This window comes from Anthonomus grandis, chromosome 6, assembly GCF_022605725.1.
Source record: "Anthonomus grandis grandis chromosome 6, icAntGran1.3, whole genome shotgun sequence".
NCBI classification, from domain to species: Eukaryota; Metazoa; Arthropoda; class Insecta; order Coleoptera; family Curculionidae; genus Anthonomus; species Anthonomus grandis.
The window spans coordinates 16,752,977-16,778,601 of NC_065551.1; the positions used below are offsets into that span (position 1 = coordinate 16,752,977).

The following is a 25,625-nucleotide window of genomic DNA, read 5'->3' on the forward strand; positions in this document are numbered from 1 at the left end:
TTGTGCTTCGAAAAGTTTTTTGGATATAACTCTTAAGAAATTTTATAAAAAAAAATTAAAATTTCAATTTAAAAAAAATACTTTCTTAAAATTTGAAAATAATAAACAAGAAGTTTAAGGAAAATGTTTAGGGTTTTTACTTTGAATTTCTGAAACTTTGTTCGTATCTAAATGTGAATCTTTTTTATTTTCTTAATATTGTAGCGTTTTACACTGCTTATTTAGGTATAAATTAAAACACTCGAAATGAAAATAGGCACTTCATTTATTACACACTAAACACAATAATTTAAGACTGTTAAAAATGCTTATATACACTGTGTTTATTTCCTTCGGTTTAAAAGCCGCGCCAATATTGAGACTTGAATTGGCCACCTAGCGGCGAGTGCTACATATATATCAGGTAGGCCATTGTTCCGGAAAATTCGCCTTCTACGTATGTTACGAGATGTCGCAAGGTGTGCCTGTTAAAATAGTTACAATATTTTACTTTAAATTATTCATTATTACAGGGAGTTGATTTGTAATAATATAGTATAGATAAGTATAAATTTCTGAATTTGGAGGAGATCATTTAGATCTCCTTATTCTTCATCCTTCAGAATGTTCACACTGTTTCTTAATGAATCTTATCCTGTAAAAAATATGGATGTAAATAATGGACAAGATATGGATATAAAGATACTTACATTTCGTAGTCATTTTACTAATTTTTAAAATATTAGAAAAAAAATAAATTTGGGATTTTAATGTTTTTTCTTCTTGTAAATATTAATCTTTATGGCTGATAGTCTGAGGTATTTTTTTGTTTTCTGAAATGTTTGAATTTATGAATCTATAAAATGTTAAAAAAATATGTAGTTATTATCAAGTTCTAGATTGATTTGTTTGTTAAAAATACTCTGAACACTTAAAGTTCAATTAATTTACTTTCATGAATTTTCAATTAAACTGAGACTGCCAACACTTTAAAATAATAAAAAAAAAAATTCAAAAATTCCAAAACAATTAACAAGAACTTTGTGGCAAATTTTAATAGTTTTCTTACTTTGAAATTCTGAAACTTTTTTTAAATCCTTATTTTCTTTATATTGTAGCATTTTTTACTGTTCGTTTCGGTGAAAATTAAAACACAAAAATAGTCAACGGATTTATTACACACATACACCTTAAACGCTATGACTCAAGACTACTAGAAACATTTATTTACACTGTATTTATTTCCTTCGATTTAAAAGTCGCGTCAATAACTCGCCTCCTAGCGGCGATATAATACTCATATATTAGAAAAATAGAATATAAACTCAGAAAAATAGTTTGGTATTACATGTACATGAAATCACAATAAGATAATTTTCCATTATTATTTAGACTTCTCAGTGTTTAAGCTTGAAAGAGTTACCAAGGATTTAGGTGTGCTAAGTGATAAAAAATTGCTGTTTGATGAACACGTTGATTTCATTATTAACAATTCTTGCAGACAACGCAAACAAATAAGAAACAATAATACTTTAATTACACTTTACCATGCTTATGTTGGCAGTCGCCTATCTTTTGCCTCCTCAGGGCGAAATCCTGGGTTTGATGTATATATTGATAAACTTGAACACGTATAGAACAAAGTCTTGAGATTCCTGGCATTAAGAAACTATATGGAATATGGTAATTTTGCAACTTTATGCAATGAATTTAAATTGCTTCGCCTAGAACATCGACAAAGCATTAGGAATATAATAATTTTTTATAACATAGTTGCATATATTGTCAATAATATCAATAGCTTCCATTCCATAAAGAATTTTAAGAAATTCTAGTGGTTTGTATCACCAATAAAAAATGTTCAGATTTTTTAATACGTGCTATAAGGAAATAGATTTTTATCAAGTATCAAAAAATCATTTAAACTAAATTATTGGATTTAGAATTAAAATAGATTTGAAATAGAAATCTTCAATATATATATATATTGAAGATATAGAGTTCTGGATAAGAGAGCTTTTTGCAATGTATTGAATTTTCATTTTTGTGTAATTTAATAACTTTTAATTCCTACTAATGTAATATGGAGACCTCTTTTGGTTATTATTACCTGTTTATGTTCCCAAATAGAAATAAATAATGAAATTATTGTTTTAATCTAAAAAAAAATGTACATCAGCGAGAGTGACCTGTTATTTTTCACTATTGTCAACTGCCATTTCTGTAAATTGTCAGTGATAATTCCTGAAATATTTAGTCAGATATTTATTAAGGAAATTATTTTTTTCTGGGCCAATAGACAATTGACACTTAAGGAAAGAACCGAAATAAAAGCACTTTTTATTGCTTTTTTCTTACTAGTCATGCTTTGGAAACAATTTGGTGATTATTAAGCAAAATGCCACAAACTTAAGTAGAAAACTTGATTTTTCAATTTACTACAACCTAACCAATGAATGATTTCATAACCAAGCTAAGTATAATACTTTAATAATCAACCATTATTTCCTAATATCGTACTGAGTTAGTTCTTGAAATCTGGAAGATTACTTGAAACTCTGTACGGGTTTCCTTGAGAGTCATTGACTCGACAATACTTATAAAAATTATTATTATACCCTTAAAAAATTATACGTTAATGGGACTGTCAATATCATTTGCTAACAATGTCGATTACAATATCTGTCAATTGTCAGAGATAATTCCTGAAATATTTAAACAGATATTTACATAACAAATTATTTTTTTATGGTCAATAGTGTCAAAAAAATCAATTTTTAATAATCTGAATTTCCAGATATCGTACTGAGTTAGTTCCTGAACCTGAAAGATTGGTTGTAATGAAAATGTCAAAAATTGTATTCTTAACGTATGTATAATTTCTGAAACCATTGAATCCAACTGAAACCAACTCGGCTTTATTTTTCTTATCATCTGCAAATTTTTTTGATTTAAGTTATCTGTGATGTTTCAAAAGATAATTTATGAAAATAACCGAAAATTGTAAATTGAAACATGCATATCTAAAAGAAAACCCAATAATCTGACCCACATCCGGTAGAAGCAATAAAATCTTCTCATTTCTTTTTTTGGTCATCGAACCGGTCCTGACTCGTCTGCCCTATAGATCGATCGATCGAGTCGGGATGCTGTAGGACTATAGCCCAGTTCGTTACTGAACTTGATCCCGGAAGGAGGGTGTGAACCCTGTTATTTGGGCCGCTGAACGCAGCAGACACCGGCTCGTGCTGCTGCTGCAGACCTCCTCCCCCTCTACAGTAATAACGAGTTTCGCAATGCTTAAATAGAAACCGTGAACTTTCCGACAGGTTATGGACAGACGTTAAGGGTTTTATGAGTTGGGGGGCCATAAAAGGGGAATTATTTAACTTTTTGCGTGAATATTATAAGGGAATTTATTCATGAAAATTTTTTTATCTTTAATAAACTGCATTAAAGGGAAAATAATTAATCTCCAACTGCCTATAAATTAATTAAAAAAAAAGTCCAATTTGAAGTGGAGTCAATGTAACATTAAAAAGTTAGTAGGGGAAGTCGATAAGAGAACTATTTAAGTATTATTTGTTATTGTTTATAATTTGTGTGTAAAACCCTACCAACTTTTCAATAGAAATTAATTATTTTCAAGTTTTTTTTTAAATTTTAATTTTCTGTTTATGCAGCTAAAGAAACAGTTAAGGAGAATTTCATTGAACTGATTCTGAATAATTCATTGGTTTTTATTCTGAAAGTGAGAAAGCTAAATTTTAAATTGAGGATAGAGGGGAAGAAAAATAATCCTATGGTCTTAATACGCGTATTGAAACCTCAAAAGAAACATTGCAAGGGTAGACACGTGTCAGTAACCTTTAAATTACCTTTTTTGCATAATATTCGCCCATAAAATGTTTCTCCATAATTAAAATAACTCATTTTAGATAAATATCAAGCCACGAATCACTTTTTCGTTTCGTGGAAAATTGCGAAGGCGCAGACGAACAAAAAATCCAATGTCAAAGGTAGAAAAATTCAGTTTTTCCAGTACCTAAAGTGGCTAAATTACATTTACAGTATCGACGTAGAGACTAGGCGTTTTTTGTTATTTTACCGGAGGATAATTATTGATAAAATATATAAAGTTCTTATTTCTAATTTTGCTTTAAAGAAAATTGTGACGCAGAAAATTTTTTTTCAACTCTTGGCTCTGGTCTGATATGCTCATTGGTTAATTTTCTTAAGACATACTTTCATTCATAAGTTATTACTTATGAATTATTTATTTATTTAATTTTCTATTACGATTTGTTCATTTTATTTAAAGCTTTTTACTCAAGTTAGTTAGAATAATGATTATTGATGACGTTAACACTTTCTTTATAGCGAAATGAAATCATTAATAACGTATTAATTTAAGTGAATAATCAATATTGATGGCAGTAAATTGTTAGTTTAGTAGGTGCTTAAGGATAAAAATGGTTAATAGTAAGTTATTGTTGATTTTCTACTTTAGTTTCAGAAATACTTGCGCTAAAACTGTTTGCTGGTATATAAAGTAAAAAAAAATCTCCTTTTAATAATCTGTTTAAATCAATCAAAATTATTCTGTTTTTTTTTAAATTATATTTTAGCGTAAATATATGTTTGTGTTAACACCAGATGTCTCGGCGAGGTGTGCTTGATGATACAACACTTATTCTTTTTGGGATGTTCTATTTAAGGCCCATGGATGGATATTTCAGCAATGTTTATAATACTGTCAGACCATTCCCGTTTAAGCTAATAATAATTTTTATTTCAGGATGTCGCCTTTATAAACCCGGCCAACATAGTGTTCGTATATATGCTAGTGAGAGACTTAGTAGAAGATGATATAGATTGTGAGCAAGACCTACAGGCTGTGGTTCTAACTTGTTTGTATTTGTCGTATTCGTATATGGGTGAGTATGAATAATAATTACTTAAAAATAAAAAAAATTGTTTTCTTAACCTGGAAAAACTTAAAAGATAAAATGTGCACTCCCAAGGACATCACATCACAGTTACTTATTGTTTCTTCTTCTTCTTCTTTTTCTCCAGGTACCTATCCGTTTCGGATTTTGGCAATTATAACTTATTTTGTAACAGCTCGAAAGACTTCTATTGAGCTTTTATCAAACTAATTTCGTAGGTTCTGCAACTGTAATGTTCTTCTTCTTCTTCTTCCAGGCTTCCTTTACCTATATCTTTATATTATTTACTTATATCTTTCCTTGTATTATGGTTTGCAGTAGGGAGTATAGCAAGCACTTCTCTGTTTGTAATGTGAGCTGTGATGCCATACAATGAAACAGAAAAGACGTAGCATCTTCAGTGCCTTACTTTCATGGGATATGTTGTGACTTTTGAAGATGGCACTCATTTTGTTAAATACCGTCCTTGATTTTCCTATACGATATTTTATTTGTTGTTCCCATTGTTCATTCATAATGGTTCCAAGTTAGCAATATTGCTCAACATATTTAATGCGACTTCTGTTGCCATATAGGTAACATAGGTGATCTCCATTTATATTTCTTAGGCTTGTGATCATACCTTTTATTTTCTTCACGTTAATATTAAGATCATTAACAGAATGTTATGTGATCTGACTCCATTTAAAAGGATATCTTGTTCTACTGCGTTAAGAGCTTCGTTACAATTTTTTCCAGAATATAAGTGGAATATCAAAGGCGAGAGGGCACATCTCTGTTTGACTTCACGTTATATTTTTACCTGTTTTGCTCGATCTAAATTAAGTCTTAAGCGTGCTGTCTAATTCCAGTAGAGATTTGAAATTCACCTGAAATCTTTTGCATTCATCATCATTAATGGCACTATCAATATTGGGAATATAATAAGTCATAAACTTAAAAAAATTCCAGGAAAAAAATAAATTTTTATGGTAAAGACCCTTATATGGTTGAGTAGTAAGTTTACCTACACTCATGGATGCCCACAAAACTAGGTAATTTACATTTTATTACTCTTTATTTATTTGAAATACAGTATAATAATTAAGCAAATTCTCGTCAATACTAGAAAACGGTATAAAAAACCAGAAGTAAATCTTTAGAATTTCGAGTCAAATTGTAGCATTAAAACGTAATGCTGTTATGTTTTCATTGTGTATGCTTATGTAGGAAAAAAGCCGTTTACAAAGATAATTACAATTACACGTCAGATGCTTATTTGGCAATATCTCGCAAACTGTGGCCAGTAACCCATCAAATATATTTATTAAAATCCTTTAATTTTATGTGTGAAAATCAGAAAGTAAAGTTAGAAAAAATGTATGTCATTACAAAAACAAAATTTAATATCAAGTCCAATTAAATCAAATTAAATCATGAAATCAAGTTATTTTCTATTATCGTCAGACTATCCAAGCCATTGTTCCGATAAGAGCAAATATCACTTTTTTAAAGCAGTCAGCAAAAAGTAAATACTAAAGGAACTCCACCTTCATGTATCTGGAAATTTCCTAATAGTAATAATTTAAGTATCTAAAAATAAAATAATGAATTCAAGTTATTTCCTAAGCTTCGCCTTATCTCTTACCAGGCACTCAAAGAGTAAATTATTAAAAAGCTTAATTTTCAAGTATCTGGACATTTCCAAATAATTTTAATATAACTGCCTAGAAAATATTTATATATTTTTAAGGCATCCAAGCTAAGAAATGAAAATATATTTAACATCTTCCAGGTAGTCAAACAGTTAATTATTAAAACAAATTACACCGTCAAGAATCTGGAAGTTTCCTAGTAATATTCTTTTAAGTGCTTAATATAAAATCACGAATTCAAGTTATTTTCTGGTATTTACAGACTAACTATACTTGGGTTACCGAACAGATTGAATGGTCACGTGATCGTTCTGCGCCGGAGGTGTGGCCTAGAGCCTCGATAGGGTTCATGACTTGGGGTTTTATTTAATTTTATTAGTCGAGCGGCTTTAGATCATTTTGGTTGAATTTTCTGCTATTCGAATATTTGAATCTTCGCAATATTGAAAAGTTGAGATTGTATTTATTTTTTGTTAATTTGTTTGTTAACAAATAATGGCTGACGCGCCACGTACAGGGCATTGTCAGCCCCCAAAAAAAGAGTACGAAAACATTTGACTATTGCTGAAAAGGAAGTGATTATGAATATATATAAAACATGTGATAACGGGCATCCAGCATACAACAAAGTGCAAAAAGTCCAGTTTACAGCAGAAGCAGCAGGTAATAAATATTTTTAATATACAGTGTGTCATAATAAGATGATGAAATAATTTTAATTTTTTACATAATTATAAACAATGTATAAAAAATATATTAAAATAAATGTAGTATTTGTTTCTTTTTTAAATAGGAAACAAAAATATACTTATATTCAATCTATAAATTTAAATCTCACAGGCCTACCAGTGCAGCCCCTAACTTGTTATTCCTTCTTTCATTTTAAAACACATATTTAAAAAAAATAAAAGCTACTTAAGTAATTCTCAAAACCAGATTATGATCATAAAATTATATTTTATAATGGCCAGATTCATCAGAAAAAAGCGCTCCCTGAGCGCTCGATTGTTGCTCAGGTATGACAATTTTTATTGGTCCTTACTATTATAGGCAAAACTTCCAGCGCTCAGGTAGCGCTTGGTTCTGATGAACCTGGCCAATTACACCCTAAATGTTTGACCTGGCACGATTACTTAAAAGGATTACCTATCCCTTTATACGGTAAACCCCAATATATTAATAAAGTCCTGGACAAAATTATCGCACCACTAATTATTTTGTCAAGAAAATTTAAATAAAAATAAATATCAGTTAAAACAGTTATAATATCTTTTCTCGTATAAAAAGCAGAACTGGACAAAAACTATGTTTATGCTTTATCATGGAACATGCTGCTCGTGAGGAGTGAGAATACATCCGCAGGAAAGTTTTCATAATTTGATACGAGGAATGCTGCGAAGACTTCAAGCGGTCATTGCAGCTAGAGGTGGCAATACACGTTATTAAGAATTCATTATGGGTCTATTGTTTTATTTTTGTATCAAAATTGAAGTTAGTGAAAATCGATGCTTTTCCTTGTATTGAATTTAGTTACTTAAATCTCGCTTTGTTAAATAGAATATAATTGTTTTTGTTAATTAATAATGCATAGTTAACAATGCTTATAAGTTTGCTTATTTTTTTATATTTATTAAAAAAAAAATCTCTAAAAATCAAGTGGTGCGATAATTTTGTCCAGGAGTTTATAACATTGCATAACAAAATACTTAAAAGGGATTATTATGTTTTTTTTTTAATTATTACCTGGCACAACCTCAAAATCGGTTTGGACCCATTTTACAGGCGACCATATTATATTTAAAAAAAAGCTGCTTACAAAGCAAAGCTGTACGGTAAAATAATTTAAAATAAGTAGGCATAATTCTCCTCGTCTAAATCTGCCAAGGTTGGATCGATGGGCGGGCCTATATTTCGCGCACATCATTTACTCCATCTGTTCGGTAATCCGACTATAAGCCGATTTTCACACTTTCGACAACGAAAAATCAAAATAAAATTTACTAGCAAGTACTTGGTACTTTATAAATAATATTAAAATAAAAGCCAAAAAAATAAAGTTACCTATTTCTCATTATTTACAGACTATCCAAGCATCATTTTTTACTTTAGAGAAGAGAAAATCACTCCAAATTCTTCCTGATAGTCAAACGAAAAATTACTCAAACAAACAAGAGCATCAAGTACCTGGAAATTTCCAAATAGTATTAATTCAAGTGCCTAGGAAATAAAATCACGAGTTCAAGTTATGTTCTATTATTTTTAGATTATCCAAGTCGATTTTCTTACTTTCTAGAAGGGAAAATCATTTTAACTTTTTTCAAGTAGTCAAAGAGTAGATTACTAAATGGAACTAAAGTACCAATCAGGTACCTGAAAATTTTCTAATAATACTTGTGCTTAAAAATAAAATAACGAATCCAAGTTATTTTCTTTTATTTTTAGACTATCAAATCCGTTTTTCCTACTTTCGAGAAGGGACAATCGCTTTAACTTCTTCTAGGCAGTAAACGAGTAAATCACCACAAGAAACAACAATATCAAATACCTGGAAAGTTCCAAATAATACTAATTCAAGTGCCTAGAATATATAATAATAAATTCAAGTTATTTTAGAGTATTTATAAACTATAGGAAGTTTCCTAATAGTATTTATTCACGTGCATAAAAATAAAATCACAACTTATTTATTTGCTTTATATCTTTCCAGGCTATCAAAGAGATGATTAAAGAATACTAAACCAAGTCCTAGAAGATAAAATCATAAAGTCAAGTTATTGTTTTAAGCAACCCAAGCTGTTTTTTCTTCCTCTAAGAAATGAAATCGTATTTAACGTCTTTTCGGTAATTAAAGAGTTAATTACTAGCCATAACTAATTCCACCATCCAGTATCTGTAAAAAACAAATGATGAATTCGAGTTATTTCTTATTAATTTTCAGGCTATTAAATAATTTAAATGTAGTACATTCTCCTAAAATAAATATTTTCGTATTAAAAATTATTTTTTGGTAGACCAAAAAGTTAAAATTAATTTTTCTTTCTAGGGAACGAAATTTCCTACCCGCTCAAACCCTTTTTAGTAGAAGATTCCAAGGAAAAATTTTGGGACCGATGCTTAGACATAGTGAATCGACTATCTTCCAATATGCTACGCATTAATGCCGAACCAGGTAAGCAATCATCATTTTTAGCACTACATTATCCTTTACTATGTTCTTACAATTTCCAGGCTATTTCACTGAAATCTTCTCTGAACTAAAAGCATTCGGTATCGGGCATATTGTCACCAACAATCTGTCAATGGGCTGTCAAACTGTTCCGGTAGTGTCATGCCATAGCGGTAGCGGAACCCAATCAGCTTGACGTAAGGAACAAGGTACCGTGGTGAAACTTAGCTTAGCTGAGATACCACCGGTACCGTGTGAAGTTTAGCATACGTTGATACAATATCCCAGATGGGGCTGGAGGACGAACAAGTGAGAGGGAGTGAGGGTTTGGTGATGGTATTTAGTGTGGATAGGGAGGCGACGTCTGTTAATGGTGTTCATTCTTTGAGATATTCAGAAAAAAAGGCTTTTCCAAAGGTGATTAGTTCGGAAACTTGGGTCCACTATTGTAACAAAATTGTTGTTTGCATTACCTGGTTTCCCTGGTAAGACTGGTTTCTCTGTAAAGAGAAATATTGGATTAGCCTTATAAATTAAAGGCCAAATTTGTAGAGACAAAAAAAAATGCGGAAAACTGTTGAACTTTATGATATTAGAGACATTAAAACTAATTGTTAATCGAGTTTTATTGCAGTATCGGCGGTAAAAGTTTATATTTTGAGCACTTTTTTGTTTAATTGCTACACGTTAAATGCAATTTGTGTGTTAAAAATACCGCAAAAAATTATCTTTGAACTGTAATAAATCAATATTACGGTATTGCGTGTTTCTACCACGAAAAATGTCCTAATAGCGTGTCAAACGCTATTTGGTATCAACAAATTTCTGAGCATTACAGCTGCAATTTGTTTTTATTTTATTTTCCAATGCGTTTTTATTGTTAAATTTAGACAATCCTTATTTGTTGTTAATTTAATATACTAGCTGGTCTGTTAATTAAGAAAAATATTAATTTAAGAATTTGTCTTATTTATCTTGAATATAACTGCCTTCACTAAAATTCGGATTACGTAAAAACGGCCAAAGAAAAAAATATTATGTAAGTTGCGTAGGATTGAAGAGAGCAAGTTAAGGCGTAAATTAATTAGGAAAAGTTCTTAAGATTTCTCACCTACTCTCCTTAAAACTTAATTTCCGTTATAATCATATTTAGGAGACAATTTATTTTATTTATGATTTTTTCAGAATTTTAGGAAATATGCACAAATTTTTAGCAGCCTAGGAAAAAATACTAGGGACTCTATCTCTACTATTCATGTCCCTGGAAAATTAAATTTTATGTATTTCCTAGTTCCTTTTAGCTATTGCAGTAATTTTTTCTAGGTCATTTAATCGAAGAAAAATTACTAAAAAAAAGTCCTCTTTGAGTGTCTGAAAAATCTGGATATCTGCTCATTACCGCAATAAAAATAATTTTTGCAAAAATTTAATTCTCTGTCTATTTATTATAGGAGCTATTGGAGTTATTTCTTATTCTACATTTTCCACAATGTTATATTTTCATCAAGTTTCTTCCAGACAACATAATACTATTAAACTTAAATTACTTAAGAATCATATTTAAGAGCCTGGATAAATGAAATAAAAATGAATAAAAGTGCGTGATGGTGAATTTATTGTGCTTATAATATTTTTCAAATAAAAATTATAAATTTCTTAGTTGCAGCATAAGGAAAAATTACTAATAGGGTGTTTTTTATGTGTTATGTGAGGTTAGTTTTCCCAGAAAGTCATTTTATCAAAGAATTACAAAAAAAATTTCCAAGCGTTTACAAAATCTGAATTTTCGCTACAATAACAATAATTTAAAAAAAATGTAAATCGACTCCCTTCAAAATTAATATTTACTTTAATTAGAGTGTCTAAATATTAACAGCAAGTGTGTTTTTTTTTGAAAAGGTATAGTTGTTTTAGGCTCTTAGAGCTATTTTTTCTTATTCTACATTTTTAAGAATATTAAATTTTGCTCAAGTTCGTTCCAAGCAGTAAAAGATAATAGCAACTTTATCCCCAATACCTGGACTTCTTAACGGTCTAGAAAAATTATTAATTCGAAATTGTAATAATTTTTAGACTATTAAAGCTTTTTTTCCAGAACGTTTATATTAATTTTTATTTATTTCAAGTTACTTCTTATTTCTAAGAGTTTTCTTCATTATTTCTTTAGGCATTTATTTAAAGAAAAAATATTTAAACAAACTTCACATAAATGCTTGGAAAATCAAAAAAAAAAATGATTCAACTATCATACCTGGAAAATAAAATTGTAAATTAAGATGACACTTTTCCAAGACGTAAATATATTTTTAATTATTCAAATTTAAATTCAAAGTTTTATTGTTCAACAGGAAACAAATCCTAATAATAAGACAATTATTAAAATATCAACCGATTATAAATTCAGTAATGTAAACAATAACAATAATAAATTCACTAACTGGTGCAAGATAAAACTAATAGTAGGTAATACATTAAATTCTTAAACAACTGATAATCTAATTCTATCTAAAATAACAGATTTGACCCATTATTCAATGTCATGCCAAACAGATCTACATTAATCCGTAAATGAACATCATTGAACCAGTTGCATGCTCTATACATGGACGTTTTCTTGGCCAAATTGGTGCTATGAGTGTCAAGTGATAAAACATGTATCAGCGATATAACCCGGAAAAGGGATATCAGACACTGGTTGAAACTGGAGCATAAAAACAACTGGAAACAACTACCAAAGCTGGAACTCACCAATTAACTTCTAGGCAGCCCGCCCTTAAGCAAGAGTGAAAACATACTGGGTCATTCTAGACAACAACTGCGAAAGGTAGCAGAGTTGCTCACTGGCCATGCACCATAGAAGAAACACTTTTATAGACTTAGGAAAGTAGAGATATCGCTATTTAGAGGTTGTGAGGGAGAGGAAGAAACTACTCTTTACATTCTAGGTTTTTGCGAAGCATAAGCCAAATACACACAGTGTATTTGGCTTATGCTTCTTGTGTGGTTGTAGGAAAGAGAAAAATGCAAAGCTGATAAGAGATCTGAAGCATCAATTTGATTGTTGCATATTTTAAATAAAAACACAAAAATTTTTTTGTGGCTGAGTGAAGAGCAGATTGCTGAAGTGACAGTGCATCAAATAACTGCTGACTAAAGCTCTTCACAGGATATACACCATTCAACTTAAAACTAATGTATTTGTGGAATTTTTTGCTAGCTGCATAATGGCACTGCAAGAAACCATAATAGAGAAGCATCTGTCTTGTCCTGCTTAAAGTATTATAAAATTGTCCCGTTAATGTCAAAATGAGGCCTAGGGTCTTTAAAGAAGATCTTATAATAGTATCTATATAAGTATTTTTGGCAAACTTTTTATAGCTTTATTAGATGTTAATATAAAGTTTTTTGGAAAAAGAATTCCATCGTCCAATCTATCGAAAGCCTAAGCAAAATCATATGCCTCATATAATCTCTTATGCATTTGGCAGAAATGATGCTAAATTAATGGCTGTTGATTTACCCTGAAAAAATCTATACTGATTAGGTAAAATAAGATGTTTAATTCGGTTGGTAGAACAGATTCCTATAAATGCAGGTCTCAACGATTTTAGAAAAGTTGGACAAAATGAAGATTGGGCGATAGTTCTTCACCATATTTCTGTCTCCTAATTTAAACAGGGCAAGTTTTTGCCTGTTTCCAGACATTGGGAAAAGTGCTTGAACTTAGTGACAAATTGAAAAGTAGACACAAAGGTTCAGCGAAAGCAGAAGCACAATCAAGTGGGAGAAAAGAAGAAACACCGTCAAACACTGCAGTATTTTTCAGTTTAAAGATGATAGATATGAATGAATAAATGGCTGAAATTAGCAGATGAAGTGAAACTGTTAAAGATGCTACCAAAGAAATTTACAAAAGCATTCACAATTAGCAGGGAAAGTAGACAGACAATTGTTATCGTAGCTCAAAATATTGAGAATTCTAGATCTGTTTCTTGCTTGTTATCTAAATTTAAAAAATTTCGTGGGATCTAGATGTATAGAATGTTCAGTATTTGTTATATAGATCCTACACTAATACTACACGCTACATTAATATAACACTTTATGGATGCTGGCAAGGTTTTATATAGTTCTTGTGCACCTACTATGCAGCCTTTACTTCTCCTTATGAGCAGCCACAATTTGGGCAGTATATCAGCTGGGATAGGGATATTTATTTTTTGGACACCTATAAGGAGGAATTGCTCTGTCAAAGATAATTCAAAACACCATAGAAACTGAATGCTGCCTTATTAACATCATCAATTTATGAAACAATTCATGAACAAAATTCAACTGATCCTCAGAAATAAGCTGACATAGCATGGAAATGTTGGGCCTTCTAAAATTATAGTTATTCCAGGTAGTAAATATTAGTAGGCAGTATATATTTTTTCTTAAATAAATATAAAAATTAATGTACTTTCTTTTTCTTTACAGTATTTACCGGAAAAATGTATTTGGTAATTTTAAAGTACTTAAAAAATCAAGAAGTTTGCTTTTAATTTTTTAATTGGAATTTTTCAGGCTATTTCTTTTTTTCGAGATAGTAAAAATAGTTTTTTACTTATTGGAGGTAGTAAAATTTCTCTCATATTCCTTTTCAAGTAATCAAAGAGAAAGTTACTGAAAAACTTGACTTCCAAGTGCCTAAAAATAAAGAAAATATTACTTAAGAGTCTTATCAAAAAATAAAATTGTAGTCGCAACTTTTAGGCTATTTCTTCTTTTCCAGCCAGTAAAAATCGTTTTTGACTTTTTCCAGGGCAGTTAATTTTTTTGATACTTTTTTTCAAGCTGTTAAAAAAATTTTAAATATTTTTTTAATCTTTTGGTAGATGGTCATAGAGAAAAATACTGAAAAATGTAATTTTCAAGTAGATCCTGAAGAATGAAAAATATTACTTACAATAGCAACAAAATTATGAAATATTCCAGGCAGTGAAAGTTAAAAATTTCTAAGAAACTTCATCTTCCAGTGCATGGAACATCTATAATAGTACCATTTCAGCTGCTTAATTAATTTTTTAAAATTCCTTATAACAGACCAGCTTATACTTTGATAATTTACCATTTTCTATGAAGATTTAAGACTGACCGAGACATCATAGAACATTTCTAAATATAAACTTGGTTTTAAATCAGCAATTTAAATGGCAAACTATTATAATTTTTTGTTATATTTCTAATGTTAAGTTTTATTTTATACGCTATCATAGGGTTTTTGTTATACTTATAGTGTTACTAACTCTCCTCTTCCACTAATTTCGAATCACCCTGTACAATACTAAATTTAAGATTTCTTTAAACTGATAGGCTCTTTTTTCAGGAAAAAGAGTGTAAAAGCCTATATTTTTAAAGAGAAAATTGATTGTAGATACGATATTTAGCATATGATATACGTAATAATTTTTGGGTTATTTTCGTTCGAAATTTTTCGAAAAAAAAATGTTCTTGGGTCGGGGATCGTGCAATGACTTAGAAAGAATTAAACGGTTTAAAAAGTGTCGTCGAATTTCTTAAAAATCGTCATTTCTTTTTTTAGAATTAAGTAGAAAATTTACGCGGGATAATTTTTAATGTTACAGTAGAGTGTGACAACCCTTTTGTACACAACATTAAATCAGAGGGCATCAATTAAACGACTCATAATTAAAATGAAAGCAAGAGAATACATAAATTTCACTTCCTACAATATAAAGACTGTAATTTTATTTTTTTTATAAGGAAAGATAATTGGGCTTATGCGGCTCTGATTCGATGTTGTTAAATTAACCCAAAATATGTATATGGAGTATGGAAAAATACATGGTGTGGCAGAATAGCGTATTCCCTTTGGAAGGTTAATAAGATTCAAACAACATAATTTGGTTTACTCCAGGGAATTGGAGTACAGGCAAGAAAAAAATTGTTAGGAAACCTTTAATACAAAATAATTTTTTTCCAGGGTTGTAATTAATTTAAATTGTTTTCAGGTGGTTAAAAAAGAAATTACTGCAACTAGCTAGAAATAAGAAATTTATTATCTCTTCTAAGCAGTTTAAAGGAAACTTTTTTCCGGAACCTGAAGGTGAAACACCCATTGCCTTTAATAAAAATATAGCTTATTTCACATAGTTCAACCTACTAAAAAAATTGCCTTAATTGCCTAAAAATAATGTTTTATACATTTTTCAGGTAGTTAAATAAATCCATTTAGGAATTTAGTTTTGCCTGGGAAAGTATGTTGTTAATTTAACATTATTCTCATTAATATTTCTCATGCAATTAAAGCAATTTTAATTTTTTTGTCGGTAAATAAATTCTTTATGAACACTCCCATGAAAAGTTCCCTGCTGGTTAGTACCTGGTGGTTCTCTGCACTACGGTCTGCTTTGTTGCAGTACTATTGTGACCCATAGACATATTCCCACATGTTTAGTTCTGTTGCTTCTAGGAAGTCCAATATTTTGCCCAGTGATGTAATTCTTATGTTCTGGGCTGAAGGTTTGGCTTTACCCTGATTGGTTGAATGCTTCGCAGTAGCATAGAATATGAGGAGTGCCTCTTTTTAACAACCTCCAAATAGCGATGTGCTTTCCCGAGTCTATGTAGTTGTTTCCTGTAGGGTGCATGGCCTTTGAGCAGCTCTGCGACCTTTCGCAGTTGTTGTGTTCGCAGTGACCCAGTATGTTCTCACCCTTTCTAAAGGGCGGGACGGGCTGCACAGGAGTTTTTTGGAGAATTCCAGCCTTGGCAGTTATTCCCAGTAGTGTTTATGCGCCAGTTCCAACCAGTGTCTGGTATTTCTTTTACAGGTTTTATCGCTGACACAGCATGCTCGTTTTAGGCCTACGTGCTATGTTGGCCCCTTTCATCGCAAGTTGGATTACCCTTCTTGCAGCGCCATGGTTGCCCATATTCTGTAATAGGATTATCTTTTACCTGTTATGCTCTTTGGCTAGATCCGCGAGATCCTCCCAGCAGTTTTGTACAGTCTTTTAACTAGTCTCAAACTGTCGTAAAGTGTTTGTTACTGCCTAGTCTCCGGTAATAACTGCAAAAGTTTGGCCCCTTAGCAATTCTTCGCTCTTCAGCTGGACACACTGGGTCTGTTGGTTTCAGGCCAAGGTTCAGAGTGAGTTATCTGCTCTGTTGTCCATCATCTATTACGCCCACTGCTACCCCGATCTTCCATTGCAGTGTACCATCCTCATTAGCCACCTTGCCTAAGCCCGAATTAACCTCTGTGCCCAGTGGTCCCTTTCCCTCCTTAAGGACAAAGGGTTTGTCTAGCTGCGTGACTTTGGTATTATCGTTTTGTCGAATAGAGCATTGTGTCCAACTTTCGTTAGGCCCGTTGCGTCATTCGACAGTAGCCTTTCTGTTCCTGATATTGCTTTAGCCCTACTAGGTGTAGTGGACTTAGCTCTGTCAGGTTTTCTAGGGCAACAGTTTGTGTTATTGACATCGCTCCTGCTATGTGTTTAGTTAAGTACCTTGATAATAGTCGTCCTTTTCGCCGCATGCTCCCGTATTGGTGCTGCATATGTAATGATGCGTGATGATACCCATGATCTGCCGAACATTCTCTTACAATATGTAGTCTCTTATAAGCTCTAGTTTCCTTTTTTTTGTGAAGGTAACTAGGGTAAGTTTTTCGGGATTTACCCTTAGTTTTTCGTCCATGGACCCATGCTCGACAACGTTCAGAGCTCTTTGCATCCCTTTCAAATATATTGCCTCCTTGTTTTAGTAGAACGTTGTCGTCGGCGTATCCCACATCGAAGATATGCTGTCTCTCCAGTCACCAGGCTATCGGATATAGGGTTCCACAGCAGTATTGAGAGTATTTCATCTTGCGGTGTTCCTCCGCTGTCACCTTCCTATGGCTTACTATTTTGTTGACCCAATCGGCCATCATTGAGTTTGTTGAGTAAATTTCCTGGAAATAGAATTTTTTCATTTCAGGCAGTTGAAAAAAAACTGAAAGAGAAAAAATAGTTAATATTTTTTTCATGGCACGGTTAAAGTTGATTTTGACCTGCCTGTAAAAGATGAAATATATCTTTAATCCAGTGTTTTGTTTATTCGTTGCAGTTAAGGTATTTTTTTGAATATTTTCAGGGAGTTAAAGAAACCAAAAACAATATGTACCTTTAATAAAAAATAAATTATTTCAGGTAATTGAAGCCTTTTTGTATTTTGGAAAAGGAAAATGTCCTAATTAACTGGCTCAAAATAATTTAAAATTATTTTTTCCGAGCCCTTTAAATTTAGGAAATAACTCCGAAAAAGTATGAATTTAGCAAAATTTCTTGAAAAAGTATTTTATCTGGAAAAGTATATTTGTGTACACTATTATTCACATTAACTTTTTGTCAGGCATATTAAAGAAATGTTTTTATACCTACAGGTAATGGGAGAAAAAGGAAAAAGAACTATCTTTAATAAAAACAATCTTTTTTCCACAAAATTGAAACCAATTTTAATTCCTTTCAGGTAGTTAAAGAGTAATTGCTCAATTTTCTGGAAATAATAATTGAAGGAATTTGATATTTCTCCCATAAGATAGTTTACTTTGAATTCCCTGTAAGAGATAAGAAATACGTTTTATTTAATATTTTGTTTATTCATTACACTTAGGGTAGTTTTTATACTTCTAGGCAGTTGGAGAAAACTATTTAAGAAATAATTTATTTCTGGGAGTTGAAGCCATTTTGTAATTTTTAAATTAAGGTCGTTAATAGAGAAACTGCCAAAAAATAATAATGTTTTTCATCTTTTCCAGGCAGTTTCAAAAAAAACTTTCCAGTAATTTAAAGGGGAAACACTTCAAGTACATTATTAACATTAAATTTTCCCAGGCAATTGAAGCATCTTTTTTGTTTCTTACAGGCAATTGGAGAAAATAGAACAAGAAAATCTGCCAGCTATTTTTATTTTTTCCATGCAGTCAAAAAAGAAATTGATGCAATTGCTTGGAAATAAGAAATGTTTTATCTCATCCAGGCACTTTAACGTGCGACTTTGGAAACTTTTGCCAGAAAGTTGAATGATAAAGTCCTAAAAAGATATTGAATACTTCTCCCATTAAACGGTTATAGTTGGCTTTGAATTGCCCATAAGAAGTTGAATGAGAAATTCTTGAAAAAAAAACAAGTGCCCGCCATTTTTATTTTTTCAGCCTGTTGAAAACGAAATTGCTTTCATTCCCTGCAAATAGGTAGTTTTTCATATCTTTCTGGCAGTAAAATAAAACACTTTTCCAGGAAAGAAAAAATCATTTATTTCAGGTAGTTTTAGACATTTTGTTTTTTTTTAAGAGAAAGAGTGAAAAAACAACTACCTATAATAAACATAATTCTTTTTAAAAGGGACTTAAAGCAATTTCTCTTTTTTTTAGGCAGTTGAAAGGAAAATTGCTGCGATTCCCTGGAAAAAATTAGGTTCTTATCTTTTCCAGGCAGTAACACAAATAACTTGTTGGAAAAGCTTAAGGGGAAACTTAAAGGGGTATTTAATATTTCTCACTGTCAAAGTTTTATTTCCAACTGCCTGTAAGAGCTCAATTTATTCTTTATCCTGATAAAAATCGACTAAAAATAAACAAACTTTCTATTTTAAGGCCATTCGACCACACCGTGTACTTTATATACAAAATTGGTGTGCCCTACCAATTATTGTTGGTAGTAGACTTGGATTCACCAATAAAGATGCGGTTTTTTAGTGTAATATTACCCCTTAAGCGTTAGAAAATTGATCGTAAAATATTATATTAACTATAGAATTTTTCTTACCGATAATATAATAAATATTATTAATAATACTATTTAAGAAATTTCATTATAGTAACTGCTGTATTTCTGTCATAGTTTCTGTTATCGTACTTCTTAATTGGCTCCTTACGAAAAAAAAAACATAAAAAATATGTAATTTTTTGCAAAAGCATTTATCTGCTATAAACTTATTATTTTACAAAGGTATTTTTGTAAAAACGTTATTGTCAAATTAAATTTGATGGTGATATAATATACTTATTATTGTATTTTACACAATATGTCGTTATTTTTTGAAACTAAATTATTAAATTATTTTCTTTTTTATGTGGTTAATATTTAGCCGAATGTGCAAATGAGTGACATTATTATTATTAGTGGTGTTTTTTGAGAGGTTGGTTGAAATAAATGTAGGGTAAAAGTATAGAATTTGAATTTTTTTTTTATTATTTATGTACATCTCCGTTATTAAATTTTACAGACAGTCATATAGTAAATGCAACTAATAGAGCGGAAAATCCAATGAAGCATGGCTGAACAAAGTTTTAACACTTACTAAGCTATACAATTGATTATAATACTTACTTTCCTTGCAATACCATCCTATCTTGGCAAAATTGGGTTTTCAAAGATTGTACCTTTTGATTGATCTTCGGTGAAGGTTGGCGAATGCGCGTCTAGCTTGTGTAGTTCTTCTAGTTGTGTAGCTTCTAAGAACTTGCTTCAGTCAAGCTGATCCTTCTAACTTCCCTTTAATTATTTGTTGGAATAACTTGTACTTTTCATGTTTGAGTATGTTTTCTGCCGTGTTTTATTGTTTTCTGCTGTTTTCCTAATTTTTATTATATGTAGCAGCTCTCGCTCACCACCTATTCTCTGAAGTACTTTATCGTTCGTAATTCTCTCTATCCAAGGAGACATCCTCAGCATTCGTTTGTAGTACCAATCTAAGACTCAGGTTTAATGATGCTCAATTCTAGTCCTTATTTTGTTATCGGGGCTTGGGCCTCTTTCAATCCAGACATCAAAATATTGAAAACGATTTCCATTCCATACCGGTGACAATGTGGATCCCTGTCGCAGTCCTTTACAAATCTTATTGTTGCTATTTAATGTCAATAAAGATTCCTTATTAATTGGATATCACTTCCATCGATTACCAAGTTGACAAGGGAGTTAGAGGTCGTTTGTGGAACTCTGTCAAATGCCTTTTCGAAACCAACAAAGCATATATATATATTATATATGCTTCGTTATTATTGCTAGTACATGATACTTCTCGTAGATAGCAAATAAATCTAGCATGTAATTTTTTAATCTGATTATTTCCTAGAAGATGTATTTTGCTTATTGGTGGTTATTATCAAGCAGTCGATATGATGCTTGTCGCTTATTGGGTTTAGATTTTTCTTTCCTCCATTTTTTGTACAGGTTAAAACCATAATGTTTTCGCTGTCTTCCAATTCCTCACATCTTTCCCTCATCCAGTCCTCTTTTGCTTCTCTGATTTTTCGCTGAATAATTATATAGATGCATCTATGTTCCCTTAGGTTTTTTTCTTGCATTTGTGGTGCTTGCTCATTAGTTTTATAATTTCTCTAGCCATCCATTGTTTCTTTTTCTTAATCTCTGATTTAAGGTGTTTAGTTGTGACTACCTTTAATATATTAGATATTTCAGTCCAGGCCTCGACGGGATCGTCTGCTTTCAGTTGGCTTCGATTTACTTGGTGGAGGTTAACATTAAGCTCTATCTGCAGGGAGTTTTTCCTTGCCTTTTGTTTTAATTGCTGCATGTCAATTTATGATATTGAGTTTCTTTTCTTTATGATCCCAAGTCTGCGCCGGGGAACGCCATTGCATTTTTGACTGAGCTGCGGATCTCTGATTTATCCTATGATATAGACAAATTCGTTTTGTACTATGCTGTCATTATTGTGTTGCTGGGATGTCCACATATGCGGGTGTTGCTTGAACTAAGTATTAAGGATTACAAACTTATTTTTTTGTTTAATAAATTTTGTCTTTCTGTATTTCTTTGGCCCAATCCAAATCTCCCAACCATGGGAATTCTGGTCGGAAAGGGAACTCTGTTGAGTTTCCTTTCCGACCTTTGTATTTAAGTCACCGTATAAAGGTCTACTTCTTATATAATTTAATAATTCCTTAAGGTCACTCAATACCATTCCTCAAATTTTTCAAAAAAATTTGAAATTTTTAATTAGAGTTCGGTCATTACAGCACTTTCTATGATAAGTCTAAAAAATGCTAATTTTTGAAACAGGTTATTTTTAATAAGACCCTGCACATAAGAATATTAATTTTTCATTTTCAAAAGATAATGCTCAATTTTTATTCCTGGTATTTCATACAAAAATTTAAAAAAAAAAACTTATTTTGTGAATTTTTTCCACGGCGTCACTTTTTTTAATGTAATAAAATATCTCTGGAGTAAACAACACATTGCCAAATTTGATATTTACAGTTATTTCCAGCTGCCTAATTACCATTAAGTGTATATAACAAAAATATTATCAAAAGGTCACTTCTGACCAACAGCGTCGATGTGACAACTTTTTGAAACTAGTTTTCGTTCATTTTTGGGTACACGCGCTTAGCATACAGATCAGTCTTCCTAACTACTAGTCTCCTTGGTGTCTGACTGGCCAACCAAGTCGAGAACGCAGCATATTTGCCAGCAACCTATTTATAGTCCGCACCCGCTGTTATTTAATCGATGTAATGTCCGTATCTCCTATAATTCCCAAGGAATGTTAATAATTTTTTGTCCAGATATTAACAATTTTTAACCAAATCGATTTATGGTGGTTACAAACCTCTACAAACTAAGTTTTCTTTTTGTGCAAATTAATTAAAAAGTCAAATGTTAAAGAAATAAAAAAGGCTATAACCCCCCAAAGAATTGGGATAACTTTTTTCTATAATATATAATAAATATCTAAACCGATTTTAAATGGTTGCAAACCTCTACAAATGAAAATTTTTTGGTAAAAAATTATGGAATTTATAGATGTTAAATAAAAACGGCTATAGCTCCAAAGAAAAAGTTTTATCCATTTGAGAAAAAAGTTATCCCAATCCTTTGGGAGTTATAGGGGTTTATATTTTTTAACATCTACAGACATTATATCGATTAGGTAACAGCGGGCGCGTACTATAAATAGGTCGCTGGCAAACGGCATATACTGCGTTCACGATTTCGTTGCTGGATATTGACCAGGCACTAGGTAAACTAGGTTCACACACATTATTTTTGCGTCGTTTACTTTTTCGTATAAGCGCCAATTTTAAAAGAGTATAACCCTATGCTTAACTACATATTTTTATTCATTCTTCCTAAAAAAATTAAGGGATGAATGTTAATTTTTTTAGACATTAACAAAATAACCCCCCTGCCCTCTGTGTAGATGTTGCGCTCAATCCAAAACAGCCAATGTTTATTTTAGTATGAACGAATAATAAAGAGTTTTGCCCAAGGTCGCGTTTCACTAATTCTAAGGACTTGCATGCCAGGTCTATCAATCTCACAGTAGTCATTTCCCAGCTAGCCTCCTTCAAATAGTGTTCGCACATTCCATGTCGCTATTCTGTAAGTGTGGTAGTTTTCAATCCGGGGATTCTTCGCACCCTCTGGCTATTGAAGGTCTGCTTGAATTATATATTATGATATACGCGGGGGAGTAAATGGGATGATTTCCCGTTGACTACCTTATCGCAGTATAAAAGCTATCCAATACTGATTCAATCGAGCCCTTCACTGACCCCTATTGAACCAGTTTAAGATCATTTTGTTTGTGCCTCAACTCGGTCCTGAAAATGCTGCGGCACCCGCAGCAATCCTGAAAATACTGCGGCATCCCCGTGCCCGATGGAGGACCCAGCAAACTTCACACGGGAGAGAACAAGAAGTAAACAAAAGTAAAGTTTGGCTTAATATGTTGTTAAAATAATATGTTGGTCACAGTAAGTAAAACTGGTTAGTAAAAATCGAAAATGAAATAATATAAATGTTTAACAATCTTTCCAAATCAAAAAACCAATCTTAATATGGACAAAGGTCCAATCCTTTATATTGAATTTTAGAGTTTAGTTATTGTTTAAGCTTTGTTCATCCATGTTTCATCCGATTTTTCGCTCTATTGATATGCATTTTTAGTATATAAGGTTACTTGTAAGTAGTTTAAAATTAGTTTTAATCTTCTCCTAAAAATTCCAACATCATTAGCGAAACACGCAGCAAGAATAAAATAAAAAGTTGTGGTAGTAGTAGTAGTAGTAGTAATAATGGTGCGAAACTAGAGCTCAACAAGTAGGCCTACAATTAGGACTGCCAAGTTTTTGATCCCTTGTCGGCTCTTTGTTAGGAGTCGCCTTACTTTAGAGCCGTCATGATCTAGTATCATCTTCTATCATAGTCCTGTCTACATCCTTATGTCCTTCTCAAATCCTTACTTGTGTTTTCCCTATTATTAGGTTCCTAGGAAATTTGTTTTTTACTGAAATGGAGACACGGCTCGGGGCCTATGAAGGGGCTAACGGAACGTGCCTTGTTAGTTGGTCGGGCTTCATTGCTCTGGACAACCTAATGTCCTAGGACCCATGTCAATATCACTTCTTTGTGTGTTGCCAGTCTTTCCAATGCGTCTCTCCACTCCTGGACAAGCGGTGAGCTGGTCTTGAATTTTTGGATCGCCGTAAGTACAGCTTAACTATCGGTTCAGTTCAGTTCCAATGCTTCCTGTTTGCTTACGACTTCAAGTATAGCAAACACCTCCGCTTGGAAAACTATAGTGTGTTTTCCTAGCGGAAAGGATTGTTGCTTTCTATTGGACTTTTCATCTATGACGCTTCTGTGTATACGGCTTGAAAGTCTGGCTCTTTGATTTGGTTTATTGACCATTCTTCCTTTGTCAATATTTTTACCCGAAAGCCTGTCACTCGCTGTAGTATATCTGGATGTCAGAATTGATATGTCCTTACAGATCCTGAGAGCGATCGTCATATGGCCTTGTCCTAAGTAAACATTGTGCCATTCTTCACTATCCTTAATCCTCTTATGTGCCGCCATGACCTTCCTTTTAATGCAGACTAGGTGTTACGGTAGCCCAAGGAGATGCCGCATGTTTAGAGGTGTTGCATTGTTGTTATCATGGCAGAGTTTTGGTTAGTCGTAAAACTGTTTTTTAATTTCCATGTCACCCCAATCAATTCAATAACCTAATTATTCGAAAAAAAAGTGCCACTAGGAACCAAAAAAAGGCTTCAACCATCTAAACATTTTAAAATAAAATAATTGTATAAAGTTGATGATCAGACAGCATATACATTTAAAAATTTGTCCGCATAAAATGACTGAAATTCTTCAGCCTTTTTTAAAAACTAAATGCATCTTTATTCCTTTTAAAGCAAATTTTCTGTTCTTTTTACTAGTTATCGGCGCTACTAAATTTTCCCGGCAGCTGGAGCGTCTCTTCAGCGTTCTTGATCTTGGCGTTTAAAATAACTGGAAAACTATTACGTATTAATTCTTAATACATTAATTCTTAATGTATGACTCAGACTCCCTAGAAAAAACTGAAACATGAATTACTCTTTATTCTTCTAGGTATTTCAAATTTTAATTAAAATAAAAAATTATAACGTCAACTGTCTGAAATAATCATGTCTTTATTTTTTCAGGTTTTAAAAATCTATTCTTAACGTTAAAAATTATGAACATTCAAAAACGACGTCTACCTGAAAGCAACAGAAAAATTAATTTTACTCGCCCGGTGAGATACCACCGCATCGGATTAAGGCAACGAAAATTTTCCCTATGGCACTCAAGTTTCCAGGATGGAGAACTAAAAAAAATAGCACGATGACCTCTCCTAGATCAAAATAGTCTGGAGTTAGAGTCGCCTCCCTTTTGAATCTCCGGGTGAAGGCTAATCTAAAGGGGTCTATCAGGCATGAAACATTTACGAGTCGATCTATGTAATACAAAAGGTCTAAACACGAACACAAACGCCGTGCTCTAACATCTGCAAACAAATGGATTTCAAATTTTAGCTCTAGCAGATACGAAAATGTACTCGGAA

General features: G+C 31.8%; 1 protein-coding gene across 1 annotated transcript in view; it reads left to right on the forward strand.

The window, feature by feature from the left end:
* The window catches only part of LOC126737553 (cyclin-dependent kinase 5 activator 1), a 33,978-nt gene extending 15,048 nt beyond the window's left edge, over positions 1 to 18,930 (forward strand). Inside the window, exons 2-4 of the mRNA XM_050442480.1 lie at positions 4,778 to 4,916; positions 9,606 to 9,731; positions 9,791 to 18,930. Coding sequence (XP_050298437.1) covers positions 4,778 to 4,916; positions 9,606 to 9,731; positions 9,791 to 9,924 — 399 coding nt within the window. The 3' untranslated portion in view covers positions 9,925 to 18,930. The remainder of the gene's footprint in view (positions 1 to 4,777; positions 4,917 to 9,605; positions 9,732 to 9,790) is intronic.
* The last annotated feature ends 6,695 nt before the right edge of the window (positions 18,931 to 25,625 follow it).